Source organism: Salmo salar, chromosome 19, assembly GCF_965601325.2.
Source record: "Salmo salar chromosome 19, fSalSal1, whole genome shotgun sequence".
NCBI lineage: Eukaryota > Metazoa > Chordata > Actinopteri > Salmoniformes > Salmonidae > Salmo > Salmo salar.
In genome coordinates, this window is record NC_138309.1 from 82622693 (window position 1) to 82635801 (window position 13109).

Here is a 13109-nt window from a genome sequence, read left to right on the forward strand (position 1 = left end):
GCCCGGATTTGAACCCAATCAAACATCTCTGGAGAGACCTGAAATTAGCTGTGCAGTGACACTCCCCATCCAACCTGTCAGAGCTGGAGAGGATCTTTAAAAAAAATAACTATTTATTGGACCTTTATTTAACTAGGCAAGTCAGTTAATTAAAAAATATTATTTACAATGATGGCCTACCCCGGTCAATCCCTAACCCAGATGACGCTGGGCCAATTGTGCGCCGCTCTATGGGACTCCCAATCACAGCCGGTTGTGATACAGCCTGGAATCGAACCAGGGTCTGTAATAACACCACTAGCACTGAGATGCAGTGCCTTAGACTGATGTGCCACTGGCCAGCCCAGGATCTGTAGAGAAGAATGTGAGAAACTCTCCAAATACAGGTGTGCCAAGCTTGTAGCATCACACCCAAGTAGACTCAAGGCTGTAATCACTGCCAAAGGTGCTTCAACAAAGTACTGAGTAAAGGGTCTGAATACTTATGTAAATGTGATATTGAAGTTTTTTATTGGCAAACATTTCTAAAAACCTGTCTTTGCTTTGTCATTTTGGGGCATTGTGTGTAGATTGATGAGGGGAAAAAACTATATAATCCATTTTAGAATTTGGCTGTAATGTAACAAAATGTGGAAATAGACATGGGGTCTGAATACTTTCTGAATGCACTGTACATGAATACTTACCCTAACATACTTACCTGAACGTACTTACCTAGACATTCTTACCTGGACATACTTACCTGGACATACTTACCTGGACATACTTACCTGGACATACTTACCTGAATACTTACCTGAATACTGACCTGAATATTTACCTGAACATACTTACCTAAATATACTTACCTGAATACTGACCTGAAGACTTACCTTGACATACGTACATTAATATACTTACTGATACTTATCTGAATACTTACCTGAACATAGTTACCTGGACATACATACCTGAATACTAACCTGAATACTTACAGTACATTGACCAACTCACCTGAATACTTACCTGGACATACTTATCTGAAAACCTTCCTGAATACGTATTTGAATACTTACCTGAACATAATTACCTGAATACTTACTTGGACAGAATTACCTGAATACTTACCTGAACACACTTACCTGGACATACTTACCTGGACATACTTACCTGGACATACTTATCTGGACATACAGTATTTCCCTGAATACTTACCTGAATACTTACCTTGACATACCTGAGTACATACTTGTACATACATGACATACATAATATACTTAGCTAAATAGTGTAAATTACCTCCAGTTTGCTGGCCAACTGCTCCTCAGCTTCCATCCTCTGGGTCTGCATCTGCATGTGATTCAGGATATCCATCTGCATGTGATTCAGGATATCCATCTGCATCTGCTTCAGGATATCCATCTGCATGAGCTTCAGGATATCCATCTGCATGTGCTTCAGGATATCCATCTGCATGAGTTTCAGTTTATCCATCTGCATGTGCTTCAGGATATCCATCTGCATGTGATTCAGGATATCCATCTGCATGTGATTCAGGATATCCATCTGCAATGTGCTTCAGGATATCCATCTGCATGTGCTTCAGGATATCCATCTGCATGTGATTCAGGATATCCATCTGCAATGTGCTTCAGGATATCCATCTGCATGTGCTTCAGGATATCCATCTGCATGTGCTTCAGGATATCCATCTGCATGTGCTTCAGGATATCCATCTGCATGTGCTTCAGGATATCCATCTGCATGTGCTTCAGGATATCCATCTGCATGAGTTTCAGTATATCCATCTGCATGTGCTTCAGGATATCCATCTGCATGTGCTTCAGGATATCCATCTGCATGTGATTCAGGATATCCATCTGCAATGTGCTTCAGGATATCCATCTTCATGTGCTTCAGGATATCCATCTGCATGTGCTTCAGGATATCCATCTGCATGAGCTTCAGGATATCCATCTGCATGTGCTTCAGGATATTCTTGTGAGCCAGTTTCTTCTTGAGGACTTCCATCCTTTTCAAAGTGGCATTGTATCCCGGACCACCTTTCTATCCACACACCTTAACATTTGCACCAGCTTGTCTCTCATGTTTTCCCAGTGCTTCTTTCTGTCCTGAAACTCATTACGATTGCACTCCTTTTCACAAATATCCACATTCAGAGCATCCCTCTTTCCAGCCATACTCCTGTAATTCTCTCTCATGATATCAGGTAGCTTAGAAGTTAGAGAGGCGAGCCACTTCGAATCCCGGGTCCAATGGGAAAAATCTGGTGGGAAGCTAGCAACCGGAGGGTTGCTGGAATCAAAGCCTAGATGCCATTGCCTGCCGTTGTGCTCTTGAGCATGGCACTTAACCCTGCAAAACAACATCTCCCGGGGCACCTCTCCAAAACCTCTATATGTATGTCCTGTATGTGTATCTTTCGGAGGGGTTGGGTTAAAAAGTGGAAGTAAACTTTTGGTTGGACCTTGTGCAATTGACCAATAAAGTGACGTTAATCTTAATGGGAATGAATCCGCAACAGATCTGTAAAACTCCTGCAGAAACATGGGAGAGATAACTACATCAAAACCATACTCACTTTCGCTCTTATCTCCGCTAATGGTGAAGAATCACATGCTCAAACTTTCCAATTGTGTCAATGGCAAACATTATCAAGCCTTTGGTTCAGAATCTCAAGAGTTGATGAAGGTTGTTCAAAATACGTTCTGTAACAATCCGCCAGAGAGAGCGAAAAGACATCTGAACCATCTGAAGCTTACCCAGTGAGGACTGAAAGTACACTCAGAATATGGCGACAAGTAATCATGGCAACAAATTAACCAAACATTACAAATTCTAGGGTTGCTTAGATACGAAATGCAAATCCTTAGCAACAGTGCTTTATAAATTATATGAAAAATTCACGCTATTCCATAATGAGGCTTTTCTAGGAAAAACATGTAAAAGCCTTAGCAACCATACTATGTAGTAACTTATAGAAGTCGTTTTTTTAATCTATGATTGTACAGTTAGAATTTTAACTTTTATACTATACCTGTTCTGACTTCTATGTTTTTTGTGACAATCCGTCACCTCACAAGGTTCCCTCTCAGGAAAATAATACGCATTTTGAATTTAAAATTGCAATATGTCACTTTTTTGGGGCGACCCGACCAACTTCACATAGAAATGTGTGTTATAGATCAGTCATTCTCATTGAATGCAAGTTCAATGAGCTGTTCGATTATCTCTGTGTCTATGCTTCTCGTTCTTAAGTTACATTTTTGCATCTTTTACTTTCGGTTTTGTACACCAGATTCAAAAAGCTGAAAATACAATATTTTTGGTTATGGAAAATATATTTCACAGTGGTTTAGATGGTACAATGATTCTTCACACTGTACTTGTGCGTTTTGTCACATTATTTGAAATTAGGCAAACTATTAGAATTTTAGCAACCAGGAAATGGAAGAGCGATTTCTGCGTAGTGCACATTTAATTGAATTCCATTGGATGACCTAGTTGAGCTTTCTTGACTCACGCTCAGCTGCATATAACCACAGGGCGGCAACAAAGCCCATCTTGCAGAACATGGCAAACCTGGCTATAGCTCTATGTTCAAAGGATGCATACTTTTAAATCTGACCCCCATCCCCCCCCTCTTCCTCTCTTTCTGCTACCTCCCCCTACCTCCGCCTACCCTCTCAGCCAGAGGAACCATGGAGCACCCCTGTCCTCGCCCCTCCCACAGAGGCATCGCCCAGTGACGATGAGGATGCTGATGAGATCTCGGGTCAGGATGTGGACCTGACTGCAGAGAGAGGTGAGAGATGTGAGGGAGAGCGAGAGACATAACACTGCATGAATATATTATTATTATTATTATTATTATAATCCCTTGTGGTGTTGAAATGAAGAGCCACCAGGGGGCGATAAAACATGGTAAGACACAGAGCCATATACATGTGTATTGAGAATGTTGTATCTTTGGCCACAGGACCAAGTCGGACTGCGGATGCAGACTATAGACCAATCAGTGTAAGTATCAGTTGTTGACAGATTTAAGAGAATGCAACTGAAGACCTGTAATGTGTTACCTGCTCTATAGTAATGATGTGTATAAACCCTGGATTGATGATGCTACTACAGTATGCAATGACCAATGAGAGGCTTAGAAGCCACCAGCCTCCATATTGGTACTGCCCAGAAGAAGCAGTACTCCATAGGAATGAATGGAATTTTTACAGTATTTCAATAAAATGTTTCAAGGACAAAATTACATGTATTTATTTGTTGTAGTGGGGACAGTAACATTAGTCCTCTCTAAAAATATATATATATTTAAGCAATATGTTTTTACATTATTTGTTTTATGTTCAGTTCACCAAATATAATTTTAAAGTATGCATTAAGGTGTCTGTAATAGAATATACTTGTCAAAAACGAATGTAGACATTAATAAATGCATTTCTATAGCTTCCAACATCTGTTTTACACTGGAGGAGGAGAAACAAGATGGCTGTGCAGTGGCTTCCAAACAGAGGCCTCTGTCAGTCATCTAGGGTTAATACATATCATTGATAATACCTGAACAGCCATCAAACAAATCATTGGTTGCCAATATATACCACACTACCACACTTAATGTTCTCATGGTGTGTGTCTCTCTCTCTCTCTCTCTCTCTCTCTCTCTCTCTCTCTCTCTCTCTCTCTCTCTCTCTCTCCCTCCCCAGGGGACTTCCAGTCAGAAAGGAGAGCAAGGAGATCCAGGGCCAGCCGGCCCCCCTGGCTCCCCCGGGCCCCCAGGCCCACACAGTCCGTCAAGCAATGGCTTTTCTGGGGGAGTGCCAGGACCCAGGGGCCCCCAGGGGCCCCCAGGACCAGCAGGAACACCCGGAACACCCGGTAACGACGGCCAGCCAGTAAGAACCTGTTTGTTACCACAACATCCCCTCCCCTTCACCCCCTATTTGGTCATGTTGATCAGCACTGTATTGTAATTGGGCGTAATTGCAAATCACAGTTGTATCTGGTTACGGACGATTCATTCGTTCTCTCTCATTTCTAGACATTTGTGTGGTTTGGCCCGGCAGGCGTATTTTTCACCAAAATAGTTCAGTTCCATTGGTGTTTTCTCTCTTTAATTCTGCTATTGACTCCTTTTAATGGCCCATTTAATGGCCCATTTAGGTGGTTGCATGCCCACAAGCAGTGGCCATTCAGTGGTTTAGAAAAACAGTTTTTTATGTATGTTTTTTGAGGTCAGAAATAGTTTTTATACAATACCAGTCAAAAGTTTGGACACGCTTACTCATTCAAGGGTTTTTCTTTATTTTTACTATTTTCTACATTGTAGAATAATAGTGAAGACATTAAAACTATGAAATAACACATATGGAATCATGTAGAAACCAAAAAAGTGTTAAACAAATGAAAATGTTCAATAAAGATAAACCACCAGGTATTGACAACTTAAATGGAAAGCTAATGAGGATGGTAGCAGAATATATTGCCACTCCTATTTGTCATAATTTTAATCAGTCTGGAGAAAAATGTTTTTCTTCTGACCTGGAGTGAAGCCAAAGTCATTCCGCTACCCAAGAATGGTAAAGCACCCTTTACTGGTTCTAACAGCCAACCAATCAGCTTGTGGCGAAGCATAGAAAATTTGGCAAAAAAAATTGTTTGACCAGATACAATTCTATTTCTCTGTAAACAAATTAAGAAGACTTTCAGCATGATTATAGTGAAGGGCACTCAACATGTACTGCACTGACACAAATGACTGTTGAAAAAAATGGAAAATAAGTAGATTGTGGGAGCTGTACTGTTAGATTTCTGTGCAGCCTTTGATATTATTGACAGTAACCTGTTGTAGAAAAAGCGTAGAGTACCAGTCAAAAGTTTGGATACACCTACTTATTCAAGGGTTTTTCTTTATTTTTATTATTTTCTACATTGTAGAATAATAGTGAAGATGTCAAAACTATGAAATAACACATATAGAGTCATGTAGTAACCAAAAAAGTGTTAAACAAATCAAAATATATTTGAGATTTGAGATTCTTCAAAGTAGCGACCCTTGGCCTTGATGACAGCGTTGCACACTGTTGGCATTCTCTCAACCAGCTTCACCTGGAATGCTTTTCCAACAATCTTGAAGGAGTTCCACATATGCTGAGCACTTGTTGGCTGCTTTTCCTTCACTCTGCGGTCCAACTCATCTCAAACCATCTCAATTGGATTGAAGTTGGGTGATTGTGGAGGCCAGGTCATCTGATGCAGCACTCCATCACTCTTCTTCTTAGTCAAATAGCTCTTACACAGCCCGGAGGTGTGTTGGGTCATTGTCCTGTTGAAAAACAAATTATAGTCCCACTAAGCGCAAACCTGATGGGATGGAATATCGCTGCAGAATGCTGTGGTAGCCATGCTGGTTAAGTGTGCCTTGAATTCTAAATAAATCACTGACAGTGTCAACAGCAAAGCAACCCCACCCCATCACACCTCCTCCTCCATGCTTCACGGTGGGAACCACACATGCAGAGACACGGCGGTTGGAACCAACAATCTCAAATTTGGCCTCATCAGACCAAAGGACAGATTTCCACCGGTCTAATGTCCATTGCTCGTGTTTCTTGGCCCAAGCAAGTCTCTTCTTCTTAATGGTGTCCTTTAGTAGTGGTTTCTTTACAGCAATTCGACCATGAAGGCCTGATTCACATAGTCCCCTCTGAACAGTTGATGCAGTTAACTCTAATGAACTTATCCTCTGCAGCAGAGGTAACTCTGGGTCTTCCTTTCCTGTGGCGGTCCTCATGAGAGCCAGTTTCATCATAGTGCTTGATGGTTTTTGCAGCTGCACTTGAAGAAACTTTCAAAGTTCTTGAAATGTTCCGGATTGACTGACCTTCATGTTTTTGCTTGTTTGAGCTGTTCTTGCCATAATACGGACTTGGTCTTTTACCAATTCGGGCTATCTTCTGCATACCACCCTAACCTTTTCACAACACAACTGATTGGCTCAAACAAATTAAGGAAATGTACTTTTAACAAGGCACACCTGTTATTTGAAATGCATTCCAGGTGACTACCTCATGAAGCTGGTTGAGAGAATGCCAAGAGTATGAAAAGCTGTCATCAAGGCAAAGGGTGGCTACTTTGAAGAATCTCAAATCTAAAACACTTTTTTGGATACTATATGAGTTATTTCACTCTATAATGTAGAAAATAGTAAAAAATAAAGAAAAACCCTTGAATGAGTAGGTATGTCCAAGCTTTTGACCGGTACTGTACAGTGTTTAACTGCTATATTGTAATTATTTCGTCACCATGGCCTATTTATTGTCTTACCTCCCTTATCCTACCTCATTTGCACACACTGTATATAGACTTTTTCTACTGTATTATTGACTGTATGTTTGTTTTTACTCCATGTGTAACTCTGTGTTGTTGTATGTGTCGAACTGCTTTGCTTTATCTTGGCCAGGTCGCAGTTGTAAATGAGAACTTGTTCTCATCTAGCCTACCTGGTTAAACAAACGTGAAATGAAAATACTGTATACATGTTGTTTTGTTTTCTCTAGGGCAGTGGAGGGATAGACGGAAACCATGTGAGTATTCTTCATGCGTGTCATTGTTCATTGTGACTTATCTTTCATTCCTTAGGACTTCAAACATTCATCATTACTAGACTTAAACATCTCTGAGCTGAGATCACTATAGGTCTACTGCATTGTGGGAATTATAGTTTTATTCAATTGCTAACAAGCATCGGTCAATATTGAAGCCACTTTTTTTTAAACTCGTCACACAGTCTGCATTACCAACATGTATCTTGGCCAAACAGTTCATCTCACCTCCAAAACTCACTCAAACAACCAAAACACTTCCTACATATCTCAAAGTAAGCTCGTTCGACCATAACACTGGCAACAGTTCTCACTCAGATAGCATACATTGTCACTCATAGCGCACTGACCTAAAAAACACTAACACTGAGCATTACATACATTAATACATTTTCTCCTTGAAGTTTGAATGATTTTTTCACATAAATCAGTATTTCATTATAGAATAAGAATAATACCTTTTCACTTTATTGACTGTACTAAAGTATATGTAACAAGAATGAATCAGAAATGCAGCTATTTGCGTCAATAGCCTTTATTTAACTTGTGAAAAATGTAAAGTTGAAACAAAAAAACGAATTCCTGAAATTCCAATAATAATAATGAAAAACAAACATCAACATGTATAGTATAACACTCATACTGTACAGTACTGTGAGGGTTCTAGTTCTCATCAACATGTATAATCACTCATACTGTACAGTACTGTGAGGGTTCTAGTTCTCATCAACATGTCTAGTATAATCACTCATACTGTACAGTACTGTGAGGGTTCTAGTTCTCATCAACATGTATAGTATAATCACTCATACTGTACAGTACTGTGAGGGTTCTAGTTCTCATCAACATGTATAGTATAATCACTCATATTGTACAGTACTGTGAGGGTTCTAGTTCTCATCAACATGTATAGTATAATCACTCATACTGTACAGTACTGTGAGGGTTCTAGTTCTCATCAACATGTCTAGTATAATCACTCATACTGTACAGTACTGTGAGGGTTCTAGTTCTCCGTCTCTCCTGCATTTGGCCACAAGTTCTCATCAACATCACATCTTATGTCTTCTCTGGCGATGCATCTTGGAAAGTATCTTCTGGAATGTCTAATCCAACCCTGGCAGTCTTCAGGAGAAGTGTCACCACACCCCGCATTCATGGCATCCAGTAAGGACATCTGGTCATGTGGATGGTGGTCATAAACCTTCCACTTCCACACAGAGAAAAACAGCTCTATAGGGTTTAGGAAGGGGGAGTATGGAGGCAGGAATAGTACTGACATCCTGGGATGTGTAGTAAACCAGTCTGTGACTGCAGCAGAGTGATGGAATGCCACATTATCCCACAAAACAACGAAGGTAGGGGAGTTTCTTGCCCCTCTCTCCTCCGCTGGCACAAGTCCATTATGCAGGTCATCCAGAAAATACATGAGCCTCTCTGTATTGTAGGGACCAATGAGTGTTTTGTGTAACGGCAAACCATCATTGGACAGTGATGCACACATTGATGTTAGCTCCTCTCTGGCCTGGGACATCCACAGTAGCTCTCTGTCCAATCACATTTCTTCTCCTGTGGCGTGTTTTTGCCAGGTTGAATCCAGCTTCATCCACAAAGATGAATGTATGTCCAGTTTGCATGGCTTCCATCTCCATTACTCTCTAAAATACAGTAAATCCACAGTTTTCCAGTACTTTACATTATGCATAGCTGTGTATGTACCCTGTTTGGTTATTGAACAGACATCTTACCTGGACATATTGATACTGGAGTTCTTTCACACGTTCACTGTTTCTCTCAAAGGGTAGAACTGCTTCATCCTTATTTTATGTTTCTCTAGGACTCTGGCAATTGTCATTGTGCTGACCATATTCACATAAGTGATATTGTCTGCCAGCACTCTGTCTAGAATTTACCACAGTTTTATTGCATTGTTTCCAATTACCATGTCAGCAATGTCAATTTCCTGCAGATTTTATCATCTCATTTTTTATTTTTTTTGTCAACGCTCTTATCCAGAGCGACTTACAGTAGTGAATGCATACATTTTCATACATTTCATTTCTTTTTTGTACTGGTCCCCCGTGGGAATCGAACCCACAACCCTGGCGTTGCAAACACCATGCTCTACCAACTGAGCCACAGGGAGCCTGATAATATTCTGCCTCTCCCTCCTGTGGAAGCCAACCTTTGGATCCTACTGAAAAAAACGAAATAACCAATATATTTCAAAGTGTCAGTACATGTAAAAATGTGAACATACTGTATTGTACTGTAATATGTAGTTCAATTACCTCACCTGTTGTTTTGCCGGAAAATTTGTACTATTGATGCAACTGTTGAACGCTGCAGATTTGGTTGCACCCTTAAACCGGCCTCTCTCAAAGAGAGACCATGGTTTACAACATGGTCAGTAATTGTGGCTCTTATCTCATCAGAGACCACCGCTCTTGGTCTTCCTCTCCTTTGTCCTCCACGTATTCTCCCTCTCCCTGCCACTCTTCTTTCCCCACCAACCTGTCTTCCTTGATCCACGTTTCCAAGCTAAACCATTCCTAAGTCGTCCTCTTTTGTCTGTTTGGTAACGAGACTAAAAACAGGACGCTTGGGTAGGCTATCAGCTTCTGTTTGGAATGATTAAACATTCTGATGAGATTTTCTATATGTTTCAATCTGGTTACTGCAGAAATGGACGACATTTGCCATCGTTCTGTTTTGAATGTGTTTTTAACAGTTTTGGAAACATTGTGTTAGCGTTTGAAAACATGTGCTGCAAATACAGAGTTTTGCAGGTGGTGGAGTATGAATGAGAAAATTGTTTGTGGATTTCAGAGAATGTGGTCATTGAATGCATTTTGTGTGAAAGGAATTAAAATGATTCACAGTTTGGTTCACATACACTTCTGTTTCGCTGACTGTGTGAAGAGTTTTGACAATGTGACTTCAGTTTTGACCAATGCATGTTAGCAATTGAAAAAAACTGTAAAAAATGTTCTATACAATAATGTACAGAGTAGTTCCAGTATTGTGTTTTATTCTGAATCTCCAACCAATAGGCCCTACAGTACACACTACATAACAGAGACTTGACTCTGCTGTTCTGCTATATACAATAACTCCCACACTCTCTCTCTATCTCAAGAACACAAATATGCTCATTCCACTGTAAACACACCACAGCTTTTTAGACGCACACAACCGATACCTCACATGTGTACACCAGACCCAGTCCCTAAGCTAGCTATGGAGGAAAGTGGGATGCAGTCATTTGGAAATGTTTTACAAAAATGAGGAAAGTTGAGTCATTGTTTATTTACAACTCACGTCCCTGGACGTCAGAGATGAGCGATGGAGAGGGGATCTTCTACGGTGGTCCCTCTAGGGGTCTTTGATCTGCTTCTGTGCGTTTCGATTGGTGAAACGAGAGCACCTGCCCACCTGTGGTCTTGATCAACTCTGAAGCCCAGGTCCTGACCTCTGTGTGAAGAGATATGTGGTGCTGCTCACACATGTGGGATACATCTGTATGGGGCTCTGTCTGTGTGTGTGTCTGTATCTGTGTCTGTCTGTGTGTGTGTGTGTGTGTGTCTGTGTGTCTGTGTCTGTGTCTGTGTGTGTCTGTGTCTGTGTCTGTGTGCGCATGCGCGTGTCATAAAGGTGCTTCAGAGAGGGATTAGATAACTGTTATAGTGAGAACCGGGTGGATGATCTTTTTGAACATTGTGATTTATGGAGTGATATAACTCTGGAAGGAAGGGCCCACACATCAATCCAGTCTTCAACTCCTGTCAGTCCACCAATCATTGTTAGACAGTCTACTGTAACTGTACACGACCCATGTGGATATCTTCATATGTTTTAACCCGTCAGCCATTTCTCATGTTAATAATCCTCACTTGCTGTGTTTCCTACCACAGGGAGAAACTGGAGTTCAGGGAATCCCAGGCTTGCCAGGAGATCCTGGTCCCAAAGGAGACAAGGTGCAACATCACATACTGTCTAACCTCCTTTCACTGCTGCAGACGGCATATGACGTTCTAGTGGCCTACAGGTTTTAGCTCCACTATCGATGAATAGTTCAGCGGTACTCTACTTTATTGCAAATGTTTTGCTCTGGCCCAAACCCCAACATCAAGGGCTGGCGATGAATTACATCAAGGACTGGTTATTAATTACATCAAGGACTGGCGATTAATTACATCAAGGACTGGTGATTAATTACATCAAGGGCTGGTGATTAATTACATCAAGGACTGGCGATTAATTACATCAAGGACTGGTGATTAATTACATCAAGGACTGGCGATTAATTACATCCGGTGTGTTAGTGCTGGGCCAGAACTAAAATGTGCATTATCCAACAAGGGTCCCCCAGGATTGGATTGAGAAACACTGTTGTACTTGGTTGTTGTGTTTGACCCTTGACCCTGGATTGTGTGTGTGTGTTGTTGACCCCTGAAGGGTGATCCTGGAGTGGGCAAACCTGGTCCTCCCGGACCTCCTGGGCCACCGGGTCGACCCAACTCATCCAGATCCCCGGTATGTAGTGTGGAATGAACCACACGTGGATGTGAATAGATGGATGGTAGAATTAGTTGGACGATTGATTTGGTTGTTTTCGTTGATTCATCAGTTCATTCATTCATTGTAAGCGTATGTGGTTTGCAGGATGGTGTGGACGGCTCAGGCTTTGAGTACTTTGATGGAGACACAGAGATTATGACAGTGAGTGGTCATCCTTTTCAAAACTCTAGAATCCACCTGCTGTTGTTCTGCTCTCTGACTATAGCCACAAACACCATTTGGGTACACATAAGTTAGCATTAGCATTTATGCATTATGACAGATGTATCGTGTTATTTTGTTAGCGTGAATGTTATTGATTTATTTTCTTCATCCAGGGTCCTCCTGGTCCACCTGGTCCTCCAGGGCTTCCTGGGGCCCCAGGTTCATCTGAGGGCCTCTCTGCATCCCCTGGGGCTCCCGGGAAAAATGGCAAGGATGGAGAGATGGGTAAACCTGGACTGCCTGTGAGTCACCAAACACATCACTGAAACTCCATCAAATCAAATCCAATTTTATTAGTCACATGGGCCGAATACAACAGGTGTAGACGTTACAGAGAAATGCTTACTTACAAGGTATTAGGTATTATAGGTATTATATTCTGGTCCTGTCAGAGGCCTATAAGGCAGCTTGGTCTAGACAGGTATTACATTCTGGTCCTATCAGGCCTATAAGGCAGATGGTTCTGAGTCTGGTGAAGTGTGTGTGTGTGTGTGTGTGTGTGTGTGTGTGTGTGTGTGTGTGTGTGTGTGTGTGTGTGTGTGTGTGTGTGTGTGTGTGTGTGTGTGTGTGTGTGTGTGTGTGTGTGTGTGTGAGCTTTGCAAATTCATTTCTTAGAACAAAGCGTTGTCCAGATAATCTAATTCATTAAACCCCCAGGTGTCTGCCAAATAATCAAATTAATTAAACCCTCAGGTGTCTGCCAGATAATCT

The 13109-nt window shown here is 41.3% G+C and overlaps 1 protein-coding gene across 2 annotated transcripts in view; it reads left to right on the plus strand.

Annotated features, from left to right (window-relative positions):
- The window catches only part of LOC106579677 (uncharacterized), a 96281-nt gene that overhangs the window by 53396 nt on the left and 29776 nt on the right, over nucleotides 1–13109 (plus strand). For both annotated transcript variants that reach the window (XR_014381709.1, XM_014159808.3), the window contains exons 6-13: nucleotides 3691–3805; nucleotides 3980–4020; nucleotides 4716–4904; nucleotides 7569–7595; nucleotides 11528–11590; nucleotides 12072–12149; nucleotides 12279–12335; nucleotides 12512–12640. Coding sequence is in view for 1 of the 2 variants with exons in the window: in XM_014159808.3 (XP_014015283.1) it covers nucleotides 3691–3805; nucleotides 3980–4020; nucleotides 4716–4904; nucleotides 7569–7595; nucleotides 11528–11590; nucleotides 12072–12149; nucleotides 12279–12335; nucleotides 12512–12640 (699 nt within the window). In the remaining variant the exon portion in view is untranslated. The remainder of the gene's footprint in view (nucleotides 1–3690; nucleotides 3806–3979; nucleotides 4021–4715; nucleotides 4905–7568; nucleotides 7596–11527; nucleotides 11591–12071; nucleotides 12150–12278; nucleotides 12336–12511; nucleotides 12641–13109) is intronic.